Source organism: Sciurus vulgaris (assembly GCF_902686455.1).
Source record: "Sciurus vulgaris genome assembly, chromosome: 5".
NCBI classification, from domain to species: Eukaryota; Metazoa; Chordata; class Mammalia; order Rodentia; family Sciuridae; genus Sciurus; species Sciurus vulgaris.
In genome coordinates, this window is record NC_136465.1 from 166,844,071 (window position 1) to 166,868,142 (window position 24,072).

General features: G+C 40.5%; 1 protein-coding gene across 6 annotated transcripts; it reads right to left on the bottom strand.

Annotated features, from left to right (window-relative positions):
* Positions 1-199: 199 nt before the first annotated feature.
* PRDM4 (PR/SET domain 4) lies at positions 200-24,032 on the bottom strand. 6 transcript variants are annotated; one of them, XM_079143086.1, is made up of 12 exons: positions 23,910-24,032; positions 23,324-23,590; positions 19,959-20,092; positions 17,550-17,735; positions 14,938-15,732; positions 11,023-11,172; positions 9,785-9,924; positions 8,733-8,818; positions 7,554-7,681; positions 6,628-6,942; positions 4,628-4,796; positions 200-1,851 (listed from the first exon to the last, which is right to left on the bottom strand). In XM_079143086.1, exons 2-12 carry the CDS (start codon positions 23,332-23,334, stop codon positions 1,539-1,541), a joined length of 2,427 nt encoding a protein of 808 aa, XP_078999212.1. In that variant the 5' UTR covers positions 23,335-23,590; positions 23,910-24,032; the 3' UTR covers positions 200-1,538. The 6 variants fall into 6 exon arrangements, with proteins under 6 accessions (XP_078999212.1, XP_078999214.1, XP_078999211.1 ...); XM_079143088.1 differs by lacking the exon at positions 23,910-24,032 and adding an exon at positions 23,736-23,863 and having other exon boundaries at positions 9,785-9,903; XM_079143085.1 differs by lacking the exon at positions 23,910-24,032 and adding an exon at positions 23,736-23,863.
* Between the last annotated feature and the right edge of the window lie 40 nt (positions 24,033-24,072).

Consider the following 24,072-nt stretch of genomic DNA (forward strand, 5'->3'; position numbering starts at 1 on the left):
AGGCACCTTAGGAAGAGGACAGGCAGGGGAGGGAAGGTACAGGAAGCACTGTTTGTCTAAGTACTATTATGCAGTAACAATTAGAATATGATCTCAAAGTTTTTCCCTTCTAACCTTAGAAAAACTCAAGTCGTACCTAATTTTGTCATAAAAGACTCATCCCCTTTCTCCACAAAATGAAATTATGAGAAAAGTCCTGTATTTAAAAAAAAAATTTTTTTTAATTTTAATCCTTCCTAGAGGAATACAAATTTGAATGAAATACATTCATTTCATAAATACATTAGCAGCAAAACCTTCATCTCCAGCCTAAAGGTTGTGATTTCAAGCAGGAGGGCATGCTCCATCAACTCTGTAAACTGAAGGATGTGTCTGCTTCTTGCAAAAAGTTGGGTATGCATGCTCCCTGGGACCTGAAAACAGATCCATCTAGTGACCGTTAAGACTTCTTTACCTTCCAAATCCTTTGGCATCCTCCATGCTTATCCATTGAGGTCCTTAGCACAGACAACTGGGAAGACCCAGCCTTGCAAATGCACTAATGCCTTTGGAGTCATGTGTTGCTTGGAGCTGGCAACAATTTAATGATATCTTGATACTCTTCACAGGGTAAACCAAACACAAAGACCAGTCCCCTCCTTCCCTTCCATGAGCTGAGGTTCCACTTTGCCAGGTGAGTCCACTCATTTGTATGTGTCAGTAGACAGTCCACCAGACATTATTTGGGCACTCTGCGCTCCCAGTCTCCTTCATCTGAATGGTTGGTGGCTTTAATGGAGACAAAAACGTGGCTATCCTTCAAAGATCTCTATGTAACAATAACCAGGTGACTCACCCCGACCTCTGTTAAAGTTACTGTCTTTTGTCAGTAGCCAGGCATCTCTCCTTTTCTTCTTCTTGCCATCACTGCCTACTGACTGATGGGTCTTTTCTGATTTGCCCTCTAGGCACCTGCTGAAAGTCTGGGAAGCACGATTTACCCTAAATTCCCAAGTAGCCAGGAGAGGCTGGGCAGGTGCTGCTTTAAACCTGTGAGCTGCAGGTTCCACACTGCCACTGCTATTTCCAATCCATTCTTGATGCACGTAAGTTACAACAGTCTGCATAAAACACAGTCAGCACTCAGGATGGCTGTGGAGTAGGGATCTGGTTTAGAGAGTTACCAAGGCATAGGGCTGGGAGGAAAATGGAATAATGGGAGAAATTTAAAATAAATCTAGTCTGTCTGGGCAGAAGAGTGTTTTCACTCAGGCGTAAATGCTTCTCCCAAATTACTATGGAAAGAACAGAGCTCAAAAGTTGACCTTTTCCTCCTGCCCATCGCTTAAAAACAGCACATGTGCTCTCTTCCCAGTCTGTTCTAAAGTGTTTCCATTCAGATACTCTTCTGTAAGTGCTTTATCCATTCCCATCAGTCCACGTGGACTGCTGGCTGGAAGGAAGTCAGAAACCATCTCATATAAAAACCACTGTAGTGGATAACTCGTTATATGTGTTTTTCCCTTTGCATTTTCCATCTAAAGCAGTTGCTTTTTCTTTTATTTATGAGCCGAGAGGGACTCATCTGGTGAAAACATAGCACTGTTAATCCTGCAGTCTTCTGTCCCCACAGAGTCTGCCAGATCTTCCTCCTCAGAGTCCTCCTCCTCCTCTTCCTCTTGTGCTGAGGAGCTGGAGGTGGGTCCTTTACAGGTTTTCAGATGGCGGGTAAGATGGTATTTGGTTAGATACGCCTTTGTGCATTTTTCACAAACATAATCCCGCTTTCCTTCATGAGAATTGAGATGCTTCTTCAAGTGATTTGTTCTCAAGAACAGCTTATCACACTTGGGACACTTGATCTGGCGTTCTCTACAAGGAACAAGAAACACATTTGATTTGGGGTTATAAATGACAGCTGAGGCACACACTGAATTCTTTATAACCTCAGCCTTCGTCAGAGAAGTTCTACCCTTTTAGAATCGGGTTTAGCTTTAGATACACAGAGGTCTTAAAACATGGGTACAGTTGGAAGAGCATATGCTAACTTTGCCCATTTTAGGTTCTACATAAACAGAACCATCCTGTTTATATTTCTCCTGCGTCTTACTTCTTTCACTGAATATGAAGCTTGTGAAACTCACTCGCACGTCAGTGGTTTGCTCCCTTCCAATGCTATATATCATTGATAAACGAGCCACAATTCTGCAGTACTGGGTCTGTATACTACCAATGGACACCCTAGTGATTTTCAGGGTTTTTATTATTATCACAGGCAAGACTGTTTATGAATGTTTCCACATTCACAAGTTACTCTGCAACATGTAGGAGTTTCTCCAAGAACACACGTAAGAGCAATATAATTGGATCCAAGGGCAAAAACTGTGTGTACATCTCTAAGGTCCAAGAAGAGAGTAACTCCACTGTTTTCCGAATAGACAATCTGAAAACCTTTGTTCATTTCTTGTGACCAAATGTGAAACAAGGTGATATAAAAAACCACAGAAACTAGGAATATTTGGGCTGACAAAAAGAGGTCTAATGGGATGTTGGCAGTGTCCACAAACTGCACAAAAGGTGTCACTTTAAGGAAATATTAGGGGCTGGGGAGATAGCTCAGTTGGTAGAATGCTTGCTTCGTAAGCACAAGGCCCTGTGTTCAATCCCCAGCACCGCAAAAAAAAAAAAAAGAAATATTAAACTTATATATGTCATTCCAGAGTGAAAGGGCAGAGGCTGATGTCAGCTTGAGGCAAGCAAAACTTTTCTATGACTATATGGTATTTAAGAAGAAACAATATATCCACTTGCCAGATATTGTGGGACTCAGTCCTGTTTGGAGGAAGTTCGAGGTTCTCAACCCTGGCTGGACACCAGACACCTGGGGAGCTTTCTAACTAGGAAGGCCAGGACTCTACCCCAGACCAATTAAATTAGAACCCCTAAGGGTGGGGTCTGGGCCCCACCTGCTTCTCACACTCACCAGGTGGTAATAGGGGGCAGTGCTATAGATGGAATGTCTGTCTCCATGTCCCCTAAATTCATATGTTGAAACCCTAACTCCTGCTACATGAGTCAGGGCCTATGGGAGATAATCAGATTGAGTAAGAGGCCTCCAGGGTGGGATCAGTGGCCTTTTAATAAGAGGAAGACACCAAAGCTCTCATTTTCTCCATATCCCTTTCTCTCTACCTACTTCCAAATGGAAGATGGGGTGGCTTAAATAACCGAAGGGGGTTCTCACCATTCTGGGGTAGGAAACCTGAGATCAGGGTGCTGGTGTGTTGGGTTCTAGATGGCATTGTCTTCTTGGCTCGTCACGGCTGCTTTCTCATGCTGGTTTCCTCCCCTGCTATTTAAGCCATTCAGTCTGTGGTATTTAGTTCTGGCTACCTTAGCTGACCACACAGGCTGTTTGGCTAGATGATCCCAGAGGTCTCGACTTTCAGCTCTAATCTTGTACAATTCCCTATTTGATAATTAGTGTCTAATCTCCCCAAATTTTATACTAATAATAAAACTAAAAATTATTTTAAAATGTCCTTTACAGCCAGGCACAGTGCTACACACCTGTGATCCCAGCTATTTGGGAAGAGGATCAAACGTTCAAAGGCAACCTGGGCAACATGTCAAGACCCCATCTCAGGGGGAAAAAAAAAGGTCCTTTAGAGAGTTGAGATGTAGATCCTGACTCGCTATGTGTTCAATGTTTCGGGATGCATTGTAGTTAGAGAGCAAACAAAAGAGCTGATACCAAAGCAAGGTGTTTCTTCAAACTACAGAACATAAAGCCTCCAGTGAGTACGGATCTCTAAAGAGCACCTCCACGTTTTGTCCCTCTTCCAACACTTGCTCACGGGTGACAACTGTAAAATCTGTTTCTTCTACCACTGCTTTTCATTACACCTGGGTTCAGCAATCAATTCCTAATCAACCTCCTGATATCTGGTCATTCTCTATCCACCTGTCAGAGCTGTCTCTATAGAATGGGTGAGTTATCACGACGTCCCTTTCCTTAAAGTCCTGCAGTACTTGCACAACCACATGAATGTAACCAACATAACTGTTCTGGAAACCTAAAATTGGCTAAGGCAGCAACTTGCTTGTTTTCGTGTCAACAACAAAGACACGTGCACACACACATACACAGCACAGAACAGTTCATGATACACTGCAGAGGTGGGGGCAGATCTTCCCCTGCCCTCCCATTATTAAGAGGCTCTTCATGGTCCAGTGGCTGCCTCTTGCTCCATCGCTCTCACATGCACACTGTGTTCTAACCATAAAGAACCACATTCAAAAGTCCTTTCTGCGTCTGTTTCTGCCTGTGACACTCTCCCTGACATACCTGACATCATTCTCACTCCTTGCCCTTCTCTGCCTCCATGAATAATTCTAATTTATCTTAAGACTTAGCTCAAACTACCAGGAAGCTTTGACAGATCTTCAAGCAGTTTACGTGCCCTTTTCCTATGGCTTTTCAGCATCCAGTGCAACACACCATGATAAATATTTATTTGCTTCCAGGATAAAACCAAAATTTCTGCTTGGCTATGTAGAATATAGGAGGCATCTACCATTTGCCAGGGCAGTCAACAGATAGGGGGAGCACCTGCGAGTGCTGGAGCTGGCAGGCTCAGGTACTTACTGTGTGTGGATAAGCACATGCTGCTTGAGGTCCTGCCTGCGCATAAACAGCTTATCGCAGTAATCACACTTCAGATTCTTCTCACCCGTGTGGATGACCATGTGCGATTCCAGGTGAGCCTTCTGGGTGAAAGACTTGTCACACAAAGTACACCTATAGTTCTTCTGACCTGCAAATTAACCCAAAATATCACACTGCGAATTAAACAACTGATGGTATTCTCCAGATAAATAATATATAATGCAGCAAGGCAGGAATAAGGACAGACTGTACCTCAACTTCACTTTTTTGGGCTATCTACCTAGAAACACTCAGAATCGTTTATATTTTGCAACTAAAGCTAGTAAATCTGTTCTCCTTCTTGCACCTCTTATCTCAGTATGTGTGTTAATGTTTGTAGCTGACACATGACACAAAATTTGGGGTAACGATACTCATAATCCCAGTGCCCTACCTAACATAAAAGAACAACTCATGAATTTCAGCACTTGTCTGCAGGCAAACAATTTTTATAAGCTACGCTTTGTACTGTTCTCTTTTTATCATATAATATGACCCCACAAGCCATACATCCTTTTAAGAGTACATAAATGAGATCCTTTCAAGAATGCATAAATAGATCCAAGTCAGGACTCAGCAAAACTATTCTTAAAGGCTAGAAAGAATCAGGCTTGGGCTGGGAGGTAGCTCAGCTGGTAGAGTGCTTGCCTCACAAGCATCAAGGCCCTGAGTTCGATCCCCAGAACCAGAAAAAAAAGAAAAGAATCAGGCTTTGTGGGTCACAAGTCTCATCCACAACTACTCAGTCATAGCATAAAAGGATGGAGATGGTCAAGGGTGGAGGCACACTCCTGTAATCCCAGCTACTCCACAGCTGGAGGCAGGAGGACTACGTTTAAGGCCAGCCTGGACAACTTAGGGAGACCCTGTCTTAAAATAAGTAAAAAGTGTTGGGATACAGGTCAGTGTGAAAGTGTTTGTCTAGCAAGTGAGAACCTGGGTTCAATTCCCAGTACCTCAAAACAAAGAAAGAAAAAAACAAAAACAAAACAAAAAACCTTCCTTCTGAAGATTTAGAGAACAAATCACCCAAGAAAGCAAAAAAACTCATCAGTTATAGTGTCTATGAAAAAAAAAACAAAAACAAAAACAAAAAAACACTGAAACAAAGGGTTGGTGTGTGTGGAGTTGAGACCATGGAAGTGCAAAAATCAAGTCTGGGTAGTTTACAGAGCACGATTCAAAGAGGTAGTAACCCAGGCTGAGTTGTGTAGTGGAAAGCTCAGTTACTTCTATGCAATTCCCTTTGCTTTATGTCCAAACACCATGGCCAACTTTCTGGTGAACTGCATTTTTCCAAATACATTCAAACTACTGGTGGAAGCACCTAGAAAATGAAGCATCTTACTAACTGGAAGTAACACCCTCCAAGGAGCCTCAGTTATCCATCTCACAAAGGTTTACTACCCAATGAAGTCCTATCAGTAGTCATCTGAATTCTTTCTCTTGACATTGTTGATACACAGTATCCCCCTAAAGCTCAAAATGTTTGACAATGCAAGAAATTTCAGAGGTGAAATGACTGGATCATGGATTAATTCACTGACACAGACTCTGTGTCACTAATTCACTGGATGATAACTGTAGGCAGGCAGGGGGTATAGCTAGAGGAGATAGGTGATTGGGGGTATGTCTTTGGGGTTTATGTTTTGTCCCTCGTGAGCAGAGTGCTTTCGCTGCTTCCTGATTGCAATGTCCACAGCTGCTTCCCTCTGCCATAACCTCCCACCATAAATTCCCCCTCACTGGGGCCTGGAGCAGTGGAAATGTTTGTCTGAAACTGTGAACCCCAAATAAACTTTTCCTCTTCTACGTTGTTCTTGTCAGGTCTTTTGGTCACAGCAATGAGAAAGCTGACTAAAACAGACATCATATCTCAACTCTACCTGCAATTTCAAATTGCTGCATAAATTCCATTCTGATGGTCCTACAGAGCTTACCTGTGTGTATCTTGAGGTGGGTCCGCAGATTGCTTGGATCACTGAAAGCCTTGCTGCAGAAGTCACACTTGTGGGGCTTCATGCCCATATGACCCATGAAGTGGACATGTAGTTTAGAAGGAGAGATAAAAGCTTGGGGGCACATTGAGCACTTCCACTTTCTTTCTTTGCTGTGGCCTGGCCCATGGTTGCTGCTGTGGCCCTGACTAGGGAGATGATTATGGATGTGGCTGGTCAGATGAGCTTTGAACTCTGAATAGGAATTGCACTCCTTGCCACAGTTACAGAGGTGTACATCTGGATGTTCAGGAACACCTTAAAAAAAAATAGTGTCTTCTGATACTTAAAATTTCAAAACTGTCCTTGATATTAATAATTGTTGCTTACAAATCTCCCTTTTACCAAAATTCCCAACCTATCCACCACCCACACAATTAAAATGTCTTACTCAACACTCTATCCCCAGCATCTCAAATAGTGTACCAAGTACATAAAGAACACTTGGTAAATACCGCATTATATGGCCTCTTTCCTAAGGAGAACTTTCAGATTTTGTAGCACAAACTCTTAACTTGTCAACATAACAGTAGAGTTTATATCAACTCAAATTAAATCAACTCAATGAAGTTAGCTGACCTTCATGAGCTTAAATCTCAATACTGCTAGCTCAAAAACCTTAGAAGCTTCCCAAATCAAAGTTATAACATAAAAGCAATTTCACATTAATATTGCTTGATCAGCAACATTCAGCTTATGATGGACCTCACAGATTTTAATGCTCAAATACAGAGTAACAGCTTGTTTTTATGTATAAAAAAGTTTGTGATTTACTTCAGCTGCCATGTAAATTATTTCCAAAAGGATACTCCTGATCCTTAGTGTTCTTACTATGCTAGATTCGTGACAAATAAATCTTACAAACTTACCAATCTGCTGAGCATAATCCCGGCTATAATAGAAAAGCAGTTCATGTTCAGGAGGGATGTCTTGTGAGGTGCAGAAATAAATTTTTCCATCATGGGGATAAGCCACCAAATTCTGCTCTTCCCGATTCCTAAGTTATCACATTTAATAGATTAAGCATATTCTTTTTTATTTTGGTGTCTCATTATTTTGTCCAGGTTGGCACCAAACTCCCTGGCTCAAGCAACATTTCTGCCTCAACTTCCAACTACCTAGCACTACAGGTGTTTATCACCACAGCTGGCTCATGGAATCTTTTCCCCCAATGCAGGGGATTGAACCCAGGGTCTTTTACAAACTAGGCAAAGATTCCCAGCTACTACATTCCTAGCTCCTTAAGCATATTAATTTTGAAATGTATACTAAGCCTCCCATACCTCCTGTAGTGAAATCATTTATGAAAACTTAGAACCATTTTCTCTAAATCATTTTTGTAATTCCCTATCCCACCTATTAGGAGCAACTTACAGAGAAACAGAATTGTTACTTTGGTACATTAGTTGATTACCCTTTATAGTCAGAAACACAGAAGTCTATTACTGGAAGCAAAAAGTGTAAATGAAATGAAGTTTTAAAAAGTACTAAGACAAAACAAAGATAGTTAGCTAACAAAAATTAATTGCAGCCAGGCATAGTGGCATATGCCTGTAACCCCAGTGACCCATGAGGTTGAGGTTGGAGGACCACAGGTTCAAGGCCAGCACTGGAAACTTCATGAGAAACTATCTCAAAAATAAAAACTTTTAAAAGGACTGGGGGAACAGCTCAGTGGTAGAGTGTCCCTGGGTTCAATCCTCAGTAGCACATGCAAGAAAAAAAATTAACTCCAATAACGGCCTAAGGGTTGACTAACAGCCAGTATAAAGAAAAAATTTGCAAATTCAACGACTATACGTTCCCTCATTACATCAGTAAGCTGAATAAACTATTCATTTAAAAAAGGGTAGTTCTGTGTGTTCTGATTTATAATCACCATTATTCAACCACCACTAAAGTGAAAATATTGAAAAAAGTCTTAGGTTTTAAATATGTGCAGGTACTGATGTAATGTGGATTCTTCAGTTCTTCCATATTTTATGCAAACCTTCTTACTGAAAAACACCAGAATGGAAACAACTTCTCTCATCCACAACTACTCTTACCTGGCTTTGCGCACAAACATCATCCAATTACATTCATTTTCGTCAGTTGTAATGATGCAGAATTCGAGGACACCATTGTGGTACATCTGCCAAAAGAAAGCAGACACATGTGATAAGACACTTGATAAAGTACTACGCTAAATTTTGATCAGCAATCCATTCATCTGCTCATGTACAGCAGATCCCAGCTTTCCTAACCAGTGTGAAAATATATGACTCCTTCTCCACATGCTTATCACTTCACCAATCCTCCTACTTCAGCAACAGAGTAAAGAGCACCAGAGACCTCCACTTAGGGCTTAGTGCACAGAACAACTGTTCTTGATGATTCACATTCTGGCTAGAAAAGAAACAAAAAGTCTACTTATCCAACCATCTTCATCACTAACACAAGGCAGGCACAGAGTAATGACTATTCACTAAGGGCAAAAGACCATCCTTCCTCATTTTTCCTGTTGGACCTAGCATTCTTTTGTGTTCTATTTTGGACATCAAAACTGAAGTCCCCCAAAACAGTGGCACCTTACCTTTCTGATTATCATAAGACCTACTTTCTCACCACTTCAGTTTTGCAAGCATCATTTCCAATTCATTGAGATTCTATAAAAACATGTTATAGGAATAGCTATTTATGTCAAAATCTTGTGTTTCCATCAGAAAACTAGAGAAATAGTCTTAGCTTCGAATTCTAGAACTATTTCCCAAGCAAAATATTTAAGGAATGTCTTAATTAAAAAATGACTTTTATCACATAAACAAAGCTCTCAGCTTCAGCTGCTGAAAGTAATTAAAATTCATAAAAAGGATTAAAACTGTTGGATTAGCTCACAAAATAGAGATGAAAACAGTTTATCCTCTATTTGTTCAGGAGCTGGTATTGTGCTATATTTTTTGACCATCAAGAATAACAAAAAGGATATAATATTAAACAAAGAACTGACAGCTAAATAGCACTGCATTAGTTCTGACTAATACTTACTTTATATCACTTTTAAAAACTACTGCATCATGATAAAAAAGCCAAAAGCCAGGAACATTACATTAGCACTGACCTTCCAGATATGGTTAACAGCCTTGTCTGTCCACTCTGCTACTTCCATGGAGTGACTCTGCTGACCAATAAGAGGCCCAAAGCAGGTGCGCACAGGAATGGTTTCTCCAGTCCATACACCTATCAGTGGACGGACACCAACTACACAATCAATGATTTAAACAACTAACAGGATACTGACACGGGTGCTTCACTCATGCAAAGACTCATTTTCATTGACCTTAAGTACTACAAGCAAGTCAGCACTCCTGAGAGGTAGCTAAGGCTGTGTGTGGGTCCTGGCCTGTAAGCATATAAAATGCAATGAATGGATTCAACGAAGCTCAGAAGAAATGCAGAGTAAGAAGCAGTATCAGAAATTTCCAATCCTAGTTGTACATACAAGGAATCTGACCTTGTCCTTCCATATACATTACTTTGAAGTTAATACACAAGAAAGAAAACACTGTTATATAATAAAAATATAAAGTGAATACTATAAAAAAATCAAACTTCTAAAATCTTTCATGTTGTATGCACTGCTTTATATTATCTAAGCTGTTTAGCACTTTCAAGGCTCATGCTCAAGCTGTAGCTGAAAGAATAATGAAACCTAATTTCATATCTTCAAAAAAAACAGTATAGTAACTTCGAAGCCACGTTAAATTTGAATATGAGAAAACATACTCTGGCAGTCTACATTCCTTTTTCCTAAGGAGAATAAGACAACTTACAAACATTTGATCAAACATCTTTTGTGCCATACAATTATTGGTGGTGGATTTTTCATGTTTTAATAAACAAGTTTCAAGGAGAGTGCTATTAGTATAATAGTGCATGAAACAGCCAGAGTAAAAGTCAAGTCTTCAAGACTCAAGCCAGGACTCTTTCCTCTATTTAATCCTGATTCTAAAAAAGGGGAGGATGCAGGGCTGGAGTTGTGGCTCAGTGGTAGAACACTTGCCTGGCATGTGTGACCCCTGGGTTTGATATTCAGCACCACATATAAATAAATAAAGATCCACTAACAATTTAAAAAATGTTTTTTTAAAAGGGTAGGGGGAGGTTGCCCACTAGTTTGAAACTTTATTTACTCCACCACCAGACAGTAAAAATATTCTCTAAAACCACACTGAGCCATAAACAAATTTTGGATCAACTAAATAATCACTAAATAATATAAATTATACACATCCACTCTTACAACTCTACCCCAATAAAAAGAGACTTGAGGCAGTTTTATGGTCCCAAGATTCTTACCAACTTCTGCTCCCACAATTGACTGGCGGAGAATGAGCTGCTTTGGGAGAGAAAGTCTTGCTCTGCTCTCTATTGGAGTATCAGGAACAAAAGTCACAGGTCCATGGTCAGGGCAATCTGAAGGATAGGCTCGGTCACAAAGAGTGCACCCTGTAACAAGCACATTTGAGAAACACAAATGGGTATAGTTCACAGGTTAAATTATGACCTTTTTTAAAAATTTAAATGCTATTACCTAAAACATTACCAGCAAGACAAGGTTCTAACAGAAATACTGCAATCAAAGAATCACTTTCTTACACTAAAATATATGTCCACACTTCTATCTCTTCACACTTCAACAAGATCTAATTTTCTTTTGATCTGACAGGATAAATTTCCTATTCAGTGCATAAAAGAAAAACTGATTAAAGAAAAAAAACATGAGAAACTGCACAGTGGTAGAGCACTTGCCTAGCACAAACAAGGCCATGGTTTGATCCCCAGCACTACGACAAAAGTGAAAAAGTAACATTCTATTACTTCAACAATCAAGTAGTATTATCCCTTACATTAAAGAGATGAAGCAATACTTTTGGATTTGGTATCCTAAAGTGCAAAAGATTACAATTCTGAACTATAAGAGAAAATCGAGTTGTTGTTAGTCATGCAGAGTAGAAATAAAGATGCCATTGTGGACAGAGGAGTCAGAGCCAGCTACGTCAGGCCTAGTTGATAACACATTCTAAAGAAAAAAAAAAATTGTGATCTGCTCTTGTGCAGAACAGGCAAAATCATATTCATGCCCAGCTACTTGCTCATGCAGTCCTTCTGTTTGCATTGTTGGAGAGGGTACTGCCTGCATTCACTGTTCTCTTTGGTTTGGGGGTTTTCATTTGTTTTCAGTCCTGGGCATTGTACCTAAGGGTGCTCTACCACCCAGCTATATCCCCAGCCCTTTTTCTTCCAAGACAGGGTTTCACCAAGGTGCCCAGGCTGGCCTCAAAACTTGGAATTGTCCTGCCTCAACTTCCCAAGGTGCTGGCATTACAACCATGCACCATGACATCCAGTTTTATGAGCTATTCTCGATTTTTACTGCCACTTCACTTTTACACACTGAGTGTACTTTTCCACGTTTTGTTCTATTCTTTATACTTCCCTTTCTCTGTGTTAAGGAATAGTATTCATGGCACTGTTATTCAATGACTGAGTTCAGATTTTCCAAATTCATTCACAAAGTAGCTGAATACATAAACCTTAGAACCACAGTCATGTCTTATTTTGCTAACAATCCATTTGAAATTTATACTCAAATGGCATAAAATGTCCAAGTTTTCATATTTAGTAATATAACTTCTACTTCTACTATTACTTAATAAAAAAAAAAAATCAACTAATCAGATTAGAGATCCCCTATACTGAAGAGAACGATTCTCCTCTGCTCTTTATAGAGGATCATCTCCGAAGGAGATTCAGACTTCATACTGCAAAAAATGCTTAAAGGTTTCTCCAAAGATACACAAACAGCAATAAGTACAAAAGATGTTTAACATAATTAGTCATTAGGGAAATGCAAGTTAAAAACCACAATGAGGTGCCACTTCACATTACTAGGATGGCTATAATAAAAATAGAAACCATGGGTGGGCACGGAAATAGAGGAACTGGAACTTTCATATACTGCTAAGAACGCAAAATGGCACAGCTACTTCGGAAAACAGTCTGGCTGATTCCCAAGAAGTTAAATATAAACATTGTACCCCCTAAATATGTACAATTATTATGTGTCAATTGAAATTTGTAAAAGTGTACATTTATGTATGTATATATACTACAATGCTGGGCATTAAACCCAGGGTCTCATGCATGCTGGGGAAGTGCTCTACCACTGTGCGATGTTTAGTCCAAATTTTTTTAAAGTCAATAATGGAGTAATTTCATTCCTAGATGTACATCCAAGAGAATTAAAAACATCTGTTCATACAAAAACTTATATATGAATATCCACAGCAGTATTCATAATAGCCAAAAAGCGAAAACAACCAAAATGTACATCCGCTGATGAATGGCTAAGTGTAGTATATTCAAATTGTGGAATACCATTCAGCTATAAAAAGGAATGCAGTACTGACACATGCTACCACATGGATAAGCCAGGATATTATGCTAAAGAAAGAGGCCAGACACAGGTCACTTATATTATGATTCCACTAATATGAAATGTCCACACAGACAAATCCAGAGAGAGAGAAAGTAGATTAATGACTGCCTCAGAGTGAAGTGGAAGGAGGAAATGAGGAGTAATTGCTAGTGGGCATGAGGTTTCTTTATAGGCTGATTCAAATGTTTGGAATTACCAGTGATGGTAGCACAACTTTTGAATATACGGAAAATCACTAAATTGTACATTTTAAAATGTACATGTAAGCTGGGTGCAGTGGTACATGCTTGTAATCCAGTAGCTTGGGAGGCTGAAGCAGGAGGCTCAAAAGTTCTGGTTACCCTTAGTAACTTAGACCTATCTCAAAATAACAAAAAGGGCTGGGGATGTAGCTCAGTGACAGAGCACCCCTGGGCTCAATTCCCAATACCAAAAAGAAAAAAATGTTTACATGTTATAAACTTGAGCTTTTAAAGGTTAATACAAGGGGATCAATCCATAGACTGACTTCTGCAGCCCCACACTGTGGTGGGCTTCCTCCTCTCACCCTCCTGTTCAGTCTACTTTGGAAGCTCTCCTTCTACAGCTGTGTCTAGATAAGCCCTGCCCTCTTCTCATTGTACACACACACTAGACAGTTTAGCCACAATCAATGTCTTGGTGTTAATAATCTCTAAATGTTTCCAGTCAGACAGACCTTTCCCGAGCTCCAGATTCAACCTTTCATTAGACATTTCCACAGGGCAGCTTATAAACACAAATCAAATGCCCAATACTGAACTCATCATCACTCCAAAAAAATGCAATAATCGAATCTCTTCTTTCATTATCCTAGCTACACAAATTTCAAGCCAAAAACTGGGGTTTTCTCCCAAACCTCTCCCCTTCCCCAACTTAATCCAGTCCACAGCTCTGCTGAGTTCTTTGTAAATGGCCTCTGATTTCTTCACCCTCATCATCTCCACCCCAGGTTGGGAGATCATCGCTCCTCACTTGAATCGTGGCAGCTGCAGTGCCTGCTCCCTTGGCGACGCCCCGTCACAGGGCCCTCTGAGGACTGCCACATCCCAGCATCTGGCACCCAGCCTGGCATACTGGCAGCGCAACACGTTGCTTGCATGAGTGAGGCACACAGTGTGATCACTTGTTTTTGTTGCCCACCAAAAAGAACTTTCACATGATATGTATTCCGAGAAAAAAATGCATTTGCATCCACTCACATTTTTCCATAGGGTTATAAAAGTGATCTTATGATTTTTTTTTCTTTTGGTCTTGTGTTGAAAGTATTCAAGTCATGTGACACAGTTTAGCCTTAGGACAGTTTATTACTGGAATTCTATTTATGAGAACTTAGAAAACACCTTATTATTGTAAGGCTAAACTTATTCGTAACGTACAGAAATGACTACTTTTCTTCAAGAGGATGCTATAACAACCAGTGAAGTGTACATTACTTGGCTTACTTGAGAAAAAGGTAACACATTAATAAAAGGAAAATACAAAGAAAAACTCCAAAGTCTAATAACTTTCCATACTCCCTTAATCCATGCCAGACTTTGTCACTAACCCTATTAGGAATGACGGTCTTTTATTTTTTAAAATATTTTTTAGTTGCCAATGGGCCTTTATTTTTATTATTTATATGTGGTGTTGAGAATCGAAACCAGTGCACTCCACGTGCTAGGCAAGTGCTCTACCACTGAGTTACAACCCTGGCCCATGATGGTCTTTTCAAATCAATATTTTGAAAAAGAAAAGCTAAGCACACTCACAAATTGTAAACAAAGTTGCCATGTTTTCCTTGTTTGAATTGGAGTCTTCCATTTGCAGTGAAGGTGGTACAAAAGAAAGAGTGTCTGAAGATACATCTACATGACCTGTACCCATAGCAACCTCCTGAGTGATGGAGGAGACAGCCACAGGTTCTAGGCTGAGGCCAACTTCATGGAGGGAAACAGATTCTAGGGAGGCGAGATTGTGTGAGGTAGAGAGAGCCACGCTTACAGAGTTGGTGCTCATGGCCACAGTGTGGATGGAGTCACTGAGAGCACTATCAGACATCCCGTTGACACGACTTGCAATGTGGTCTGTTTCCATGACCACAGGGAGCTCCAGGCCATTCCCATGAATGGGTATCACACCACCATGTCCTACAGTGTCTGCTGCAAGGTTGCTGCTCACAGAATCCACAGAGAGAGGCTCATGACTTCTGGAGCCGTTTGGGATCTGGGAATGCTCGCCTGCGACACCGTCCATTGTAAGCTCCTCTGCCATTCCATCTGTAGAGATTGGGCTGGTAACTCTAGAAACGTTCTCCATGGTGATTGTTGTGTCCAAAGCCACCTCATGGCCATCGTTAGGATGAAGGCTTTGGGCACCATGTGTGTTCACAGAACGAGAGTCTATTGAAACAATGCCTGGTTCTAATCCGACATTTCCATTGGACTGGTAGGGATCGAGAGCTGACGGGTTATTGGTGATAGATAATGCTGTATTACCATCAACATTTATAGAGTTCGGGTGGATATACTGAGGAGGTGGTCTGTCAGCTAAATAAGATAAAATGCCTGAGAAAAATAAAAGATTAGGGATCAGAGATGTTTTACATTGCTACATATTAAAAATTCCAAATGCTAGAAACTATTTTCCTTAAAAATATAACTAAAATCTCCTATTTTAGTCAATATCCATTTTATAAATAGCAACATATGAATAAATGAGTTCTTCCTGTGAAATCCTAAAAAATTAGCCACATTCCTTTGAAGCCAGGTAGAAAATCATTTAAATGCTTCCTTTAATATTTATGTGGTAGCAATTTCTGAGTCCTACAATGCTAAAATTTGCTCTATAAGAAACTAAAGTAAAAAGATTTTAGTGCAGATTTTCTTAGATCTTCTACTAATGAATTATATTTAACTCACTAAACTATCACAACACATTAAACTCTACCCGAAACAAGTCACAAATGTACCACTTCTACGGAAACAAAACAAAGCCTCTGTGTGAGTGTGTGTGGTATGCTGGGGTGGAACCCAGGGCCTCAAGCATGCGAGGCAAGTACTCTACCACTGAGCTATGTTCCCAACCCCAAAAAACTTTTCAACTTGTGCTTGCAAGGACATAGTGAAATGGTACTTGCTAAACTGCTAGTGGGAGTGTAAATTACTAAAACCTCTTTGGAAAGTACATCTATGAAGAACCTCAAAAATATTCATACCATCTTACACAAGAAATTCTGATTATGGTGACTTTCCCCAAACACATTTTTATAAATATTATACACAAAGATATTCATAAGAACTTCAGTTAGAATGGTAATAATGCCTGGAAAAACCAACCTGTCCAACAATAAAGACTAATATAATGAACTAAAGAATATGCAATTTAATGAAAAGCACATAGCAGCAGAAAAATAAAGTTGAAGCAGAGAAAAATATTAAGTGAAAAAGTAAACAATCATGTATACGTATGACCTTAATTATGAAAAACAGTAAACACCTATACCCAAAATACTAGACAGGAAGGAAGTACATCAAAAAAGATGGACGCAGGGACTTTGAGAGGTTTTCTTCTAACACTTTCCTAAAAGAACAAAAATTCAATGTACTTTAAAAAACAATGGCACTGCAGCAGGACACGTGGTTGATAGGAATTATAATTACAGAATTAGTCCACACACCTATAAACCTAGCAACTTGGAAGGTTGAGGCAGGAGGATCACAAGTTCAAGAACAACCCCAGTAAGTCAGGAAGAGCCTGTATCAAAATAATAAAAAAGGGTTGGGGATGTGGCTCAGTAGCACAACAGCCCTGGATTCAATCCCCAGTACTCCACTCCCACCCCACCAAAAAAAAAAAGAAAGAAAGAAAAAGAAAAAGAAAAACTATATCAAGGAGATGCCAAAGGAGAAAGAAGAAAGATTGTTTATGTGCAATTAAAAAATTTGGCTTAGTCAAACTGCTATATGAAGAATGTATTAGCTGGGCATGGTGACATATGCCTGTAATCCTGCAGGTTAGAAGGCTGAGGCAGGAGGGTTGCAGGTTCAAAGCCAGCCTCAGCAACTTAGTGAGGCCCTAAGCAACTTGGCAAGACCCTGTCTCTAAAATAAAAAATAAAAAGAGCTGGCAATGTAGCTCAGTGGTTAAGTACCCCTAGATTCAATCCCTGGTGCCCAAAACAAAAAAGAATATATACACATTCCCAGAGGAAAGTATATAAATATAAACAAAGTTTTTGTTTTTTTCCCCCCACCTAGGGATTAATATCCAATAATGTCAATGAGGCAAGAGTTTTATTCAAATCTTCAAGAACTAAGGTTAAAAGCTGGCTCTATGCTCCCCCCCCACCAACGCCCCTCTAACGAAGAACTACAAAACTTACCAGGTAGAATGGTTCTGAAGTAACTGCTCTCCAGGTGAGGGTAAGGTGGTGGAGGTAGGGTATAGTTTCTTTCAGGTAACCCACACATCACCCCTCGATCCCCAATACCCATTGGGAGCATCAGAGACAAAGCAGAAGGCAGAGAGCTCAGGGAGGGACCCAAGTTTGGAATCGCCACTGGCAGACCTACAAAAAAAATTTTTTTCCCCATAAATAAAAGAAAATACATACTTAAAAATTCTCTCCACAGCCACTGGCTAAACTCAGAAAAGTTTTTGCATGTGAGCAAAAATCTCACCTTAGTAGCCTTTCTCATCCCTAGATAGACAAATATCCAATACATGACTAAGCAAAATAGTCTTAGTCCCAGAATTAGTTCCCAAAGTTAGTTCAAAAATGAAAGATGATCCTTCAGTTATCAGTATTGCTCTTAACCCATTGAGTCCCAAGTTTTCAATTCTGTGAATATAATGACAACAGTGCATTAAAATAGGTTGAAAATAATAATCTACATGTATATTAATATAATGATTATTACAATCATGTCATTTTCATTGTTATAATATTATCTATGTTATAGACTGTATGTGTTTACAGATGTTCCACATCTGGAACAATGGGTCAAAAGGGGTTAAGCATCAAAACATTTAATTTACAATTAAAAACCTAGTTTAAAGAACATTTAAAAAGAAAACAAATTATATTCAGAAAAACAAAGGAAAAATTATTCACAGGAGTGGAGTATGGATTTTCTTTTTACTTATTTTCCTTTCTATATGGTGAGAATGTTTTACTTTTTAAAAACTCAGATATGCTTCTACTTTCAAGAGTGCAATTCAAAATCAGATATAAAACTGTACACATGTCCTTCAATTGATGAATGGATAAAGAAACTGTGGTATATATATACAATGGAATATTACTCAGCTATAAAGAATAATAAAATCATGGCATTTGCAGGCAAATGGATGAAACTGGAGAATATCATGCTAAGTGAGATAAGCCAATCTCAAAAAAACCAAAGGATGAATGATCTCGCTGATAAGTGGATGATGAAACATAATGGGGGAGCAAGAATGGAGGAAGAGGGACTGTATAGAGGGAAAAGAGGGGTGGGGGGTGGGGGCGAAGGAAAAAATAACAGAATGAATCAATTACCCTATGTAAATGTATGATTACACAAATGGTATGCTGTTACTCCATGTACAAACAGAAACAACACGTATCCCATTTGTTTACAATAAAAATAAATTAAAAAAAAAAGAATGCCTGTACCTAGGCAGCATCAACAGTGCTGCTAAATCATTCTTCCTAATGGCATAAATAAATATAATGTGAGAAACCAACAGGAAAGAAAAAAAAAAACTGTACATAGACACTTTCATACAGTCTTTTGTAACAGATGCTGTGCCTCACAATCAATAAAAAATGTAAAGCTTCGATGATAACTACCTTGAATTACATCTACTTGCAAAGTGCTGAAGTGGCCCTCACTGTGCCTAAGTATCATGATGAATACTCACCAACTCGGATAGTGCTGACTTTGCATATTTTTGTCAGGAGCAATATTTTTTAATAAGCTTTTCCTCCTTAACAAAAGGAATGCCACAGAGACAATCAGAAGAGTTAACCACTAATAATTGTTTTTTAAATTTCTTTTGTGGATACTTAAATGTAAAGAGATCCTGGCTTTGATCTTACTCAACTGCTGCGTTTTACTAATTAATCAGATAATTCTCTACAGAGAACTAACTAAACAACTTACAGATTTATCTAAGATAATCCTAAACACTAACTCCTATTTTGAACAAAGTCTAGTATATTACAATGTCAAAGATTAATACAAATCAATGCTTATTTAATTCTTCTCCATTTCAATAGCAAAAAATAAAACTAGACAAAAATTTAAAAAAAAAAGTACAGTGACAGAAGAATGAACTTTTCTTGTGCTATTCTCTCTGAGTGATAAGGCTCACAGGGAGCTCTGCAGAAGAGCTGCATCTGTGATACCTCTTTGCCAGAATTTCAGGTCTGGCACATTTGTTCAGTTTCAAATCTAGTAATAAAATCCAATTCCCCATGCTTCTGGGAATTAAAGAGTAAATTTAGCTGATTCTCTTCTATTAACCCAGAGACAGAGTGCCAAGGTGTGAAACAGATGAATGGATAACCTGATAGAATGCCAAGGTTTGGACAAAAGGCTACTAACCCAAAGGAGACTGTAAGAGAAAAACAAAACAAAGAAAAAAACGAAAACAACAACAAAAAAACCCCTACTACTCTTATCCACTAGAACCCTGCAACTCTACAAAAATATTTTCTTTTATGCTACCATGTGTGGGGCTGCCATTCCGGCCCACCCAGTGAAGTGCTGCAAGGCAGAGGCAGAGGCACTCCCTTACCACTCACCGGGGGCAGGGATGGCACTGTGAGTGGGGGAGGCAGCCAACCCCAGGTGGCTTCCTGAGACTGGCAAGGCATTGCTCACAGAGGATGAAGTCAGTTGCTCCATCCCCACTGGGCTCAGGTTCATTTCATTCATCCTAGGAAAGATCACACACAACCAGTTATGCAAACATTACCTCAGTGACTTCATGTGAAGATATTCAAGAATCTGAATTTGTAGGGATGGGAAATGGCCTGACCAACTAACTACTCATTTCCATGCCCTGAACCCTCTGAGACAGCTAATGTGATATTCTTTCTGCTGATAAGAAACTGGGATTCAGAGAAGTTAACTAACCTACATGAATGTCACATAGCAGAAACAGGATTTGAATTCAGATTAGCTTTGTTCCAAACCCTACACACACCATTCAAAGGAAAGTCTGCAATCTGTACAGCACATTGCAATGAATTTGTTTTTTCAATCACCCAAGTCTTTCTTCTCACCAAAGTTATTTTCTCTAATTGGCTTATTATTTCAAACTATTCAAAAATTTTTAACAATCCTTTTTATCAGGAGTTGAGGCAATCCTGGGCCTGATTCAGATGACCAATGGTGTGAAGCAGCATACTTTTCCCAGGGGTCAATATTTTATTAAAAATACCTTAATAATCAATCAACATCCTCTATCAAGGTTCATTACATAAGCTTTGCTAGAACATTATTAAACATTACTTTGAATCCTCATACCTATTCTGCCAAATAAGGTATATGAAGAAACTAAAACTCAAAAGTGGCACACATTTGCCCCAAATCACAGAGTAATTAAATGAAAGAACATAAATCATCCTGTAAAATACTGCCAAGTTTATTTTTTTTATATGCCAATCTGTTTTCTAACACAGACCACTTTTGGCAGGCTTAAGCATCAAAAATCACCTTTTCTATGCAATCCATCTTGCAGTGCCACTAAAAACATCTTAAAAACAAGAGTAATACTGATTTGAACACGGCATTATTGGAGGTTGTTTTCAAAAAAGTATTAGTTCCCAATTAGAATTCAGAGACTATCATATTATCATCACTACCATTTCAAGAGGCTAGCCAACATGCTAGTTCAAGGTGGTCTCTAGCGACCTTTAATCCTTATGCTGGGTAACAGTGTTACACATTCTTCTTTGTGTATCTACCTATATTTGGGGTGGGGGAAACAGGAGAAGGGAAGGGAATCAAATGGGGCTCCATATTCCTCAGCAGTGAAGGCAAACCCAAAAGGTTTTTAATTCTGAAAAATAGCAATGACATTTTAACAATCAAACTGAAACTAATAATAGCTAATACTTATTACTCCCTTATCACGAGTTAGGCACTGGGCTAAGCAATTTACATGTAACTGTCTCATTTACTCCTCATAAATACCGCAACATAGGTACTTCCGTTAATCCTGCTTTAAAGATGAGGAAATCTAGACTCAGGCTAAGAAACTTAACCCAAGAACACGTAACTAGTCAGAGGTAGGGTTAGGATTTAAACCCAGATCTAATTTAAGAAACACAAATTGTTGCTGGGCATTATAATGTACACCTGTGATCCCAGCTGCTGGGGAGGCTGAGGCAGGAGGATTGCTAGTTCAAAGCCAGTCTCAGCAACTTAGCAAGACCCTGTCTCTAAATAAAATATAAAAATAGGGCTGGAGATGAGGCTTAGTGGTTAAGCTCAACCTCTGGTTCCAAAAAAAAAAAAAAAAAAAAGAAGAAGAAGAAGAAGAAATCCAATCTTTTAACTATGATGAGAAAATTATGATAAAAGAACTGTTTTTGCTTTTATAGTTTTAATGCTTTAGGACCTATTTAGTAGGGTACATCTTAAAGTCCCATACACACCTGTATCTTGAATTATTCTACACCCATAGGGTTCACCCTTTTCCCTAGCCAGGTTATCTCATAAGCTCTTGGATATTAAGTATACAAGGCAAACCTAGTAGAAAAGGCACTCTGAACATCTGATTTGATTTGATGGAGCAATGTAAAACTCATCAGCCTTGAAAGAAAGATATCTAGAGTCACATGGCAAATGAAGCACACTATATGGACAGTCTATTAACAACAGTATCTTACTTATTACTCACAAAATGCAAAAACTTCTTGTAACCTAAAGAAACCACAGATACCTTAATTCTGGGAGATTTTGAGCTTGATTTAACAGACTTCTCCTATAATTTTTTAATAGCTACAACTCTAACTAAAACACAATAATCACTGGAACAATTAAGAGCCCACAACAAATTGGATACAATTATTTCTTAAAGTAGAACTTAACATTTGTAGTTTTCACTCCCATTCTGAAAATTCCTGAATATCTATCTATGTATCTAACCTCAAAATAAAAACCAAAATGGTGTTTCTAGGTTGACTTCTGGGCCTTCTCAAACCAGTTCCAACCAGAGTTTAATGCAAGAGGCTCAGCAGATTTCTGCTTTGTTCTGAGTCACTAAAATGTGATGACCTCAGCAGCCATAAACCAGAGGTAACTAGTATCCCACAGAGAGAGGCAGAGGAAGGGAATGTACAATGTGATCCTCATAAGACTTTCTTATTCTAAAGGGCAACTGTATGCTAATAACTACCTTTCTCATGAAGGATTCTAAGGAGCAATCTTGGAAGAAAGGGCCACTTCCCTACTCATTTCCTATCCTCCTGTACAGTTTATGTATTTTTAACTGATTTATGTACACACTGGTCAGTTGCTGGTCTTGCACCTTTTTCCTGGAATGACATACAAGAAGCTAACTGAAATGCATGCTTTACAAAAGCAATGGGCAATCTGGATTATTTCAATGAATTCATGTTTCATGTTCCTCAATCTAAATATACAGCCTTCGAAAGAATCCTGAAAACCGAACCAAACAACTGTCTTTGGTCTGCCTCTGAAGTCTATGGGTATGGTTCACAAAGTACCTTAAGCACCAGCCTGCAGAATTAAGAACATAATCTCTCCACTCTACTACCCCTGCCACGGGGTAACCAACAAAACTCAAGCAAGGAGAAGCACAACGGGAAAGGAAGGAAGGAAGGAAGAGGGGAAAAAAGCACTTTCCTGATAATGATATGATCAAATAACTCAAATACATTGGAAAAAGGTGTCAACCAGCCAACATATGCCTGTGGATAATTTGGAACAACTGTTCACACTCAGAGTAAATCAGGATGAATGAGAGTATCTTCGACCCAACGCTAGTTTCTGGATTTTGATTCCCTTGGGACACAAACCCAGATGCACCATCACACCTGTAGCCCTCCGATGGCACCAAAAACAGAAGCACCAACTCGGCCACTCATTTGCCAGAGGTTCGCCAGCGCTGTCACCCGCGCTGCGCCCACGTCCTTACCTGTGATGCATCTGCTTCGGGGCCAAGCGTCGCAGAGAAAAGCGCTCCGGAGGCGGGGAACGGGCATCGGGGTTTGCGTTCCAGCGTCACGTGCTACCGCATCTTGCTCACAACCGCTGCACAACCGCGGCCACTCGTCCTCGGGGCCGCCCGGGGCCGCCCAACTTCTCCCGAGGGCCGGTGGCCGCGCACCCCGCCGCGGGATGGGGCATGCTGGGGGACACCCAGGGCCTTTCCTCCAGAAGCTTCGAGGAGGAGCTGCCCAACCTGGGGTGGGGCGGAAAGAGCGGTCACCAAACTGGGGGAACGCACCCGTCGCCTCGCCCCCGGAGCGCCGCCGGGCCGCGCTCGCCCGCCCGCCGGCCGCGGGCCCGCAGGCCGCCCTCGCCCGCCCGGCCCGCGCGCAGCCCACCTGCCGGCCGCGCGGGGGGCGCGCACCTGCCCCTCCGCTTTGTTCCTCATCCGGGCAGAGCTGGCCGGGGGGCCCTCCCCGCCCTCGACCCCCGCGCCCCGGGGCCGCTCCCCTAACGTTTCCCGCCCGGCCCCACCCGGTCCCGCCCGGTCCGCCGCCTCCTCAGCGCCGCACCCTCCGCGGCGCGTTTCCGGCTCCTCAGCCACTCGGGGCGCCCACCGCCCCGCCCCCCGCGCGCGCGCCCCTCCCCCAGCCCGGCCCCCCTCCGCGCGTGCGCACCGCAGGGACCCGGGCCGGAGGGGGCGGGCCTCGAGAGGCTCAGCCTGGAGCGCCGCAT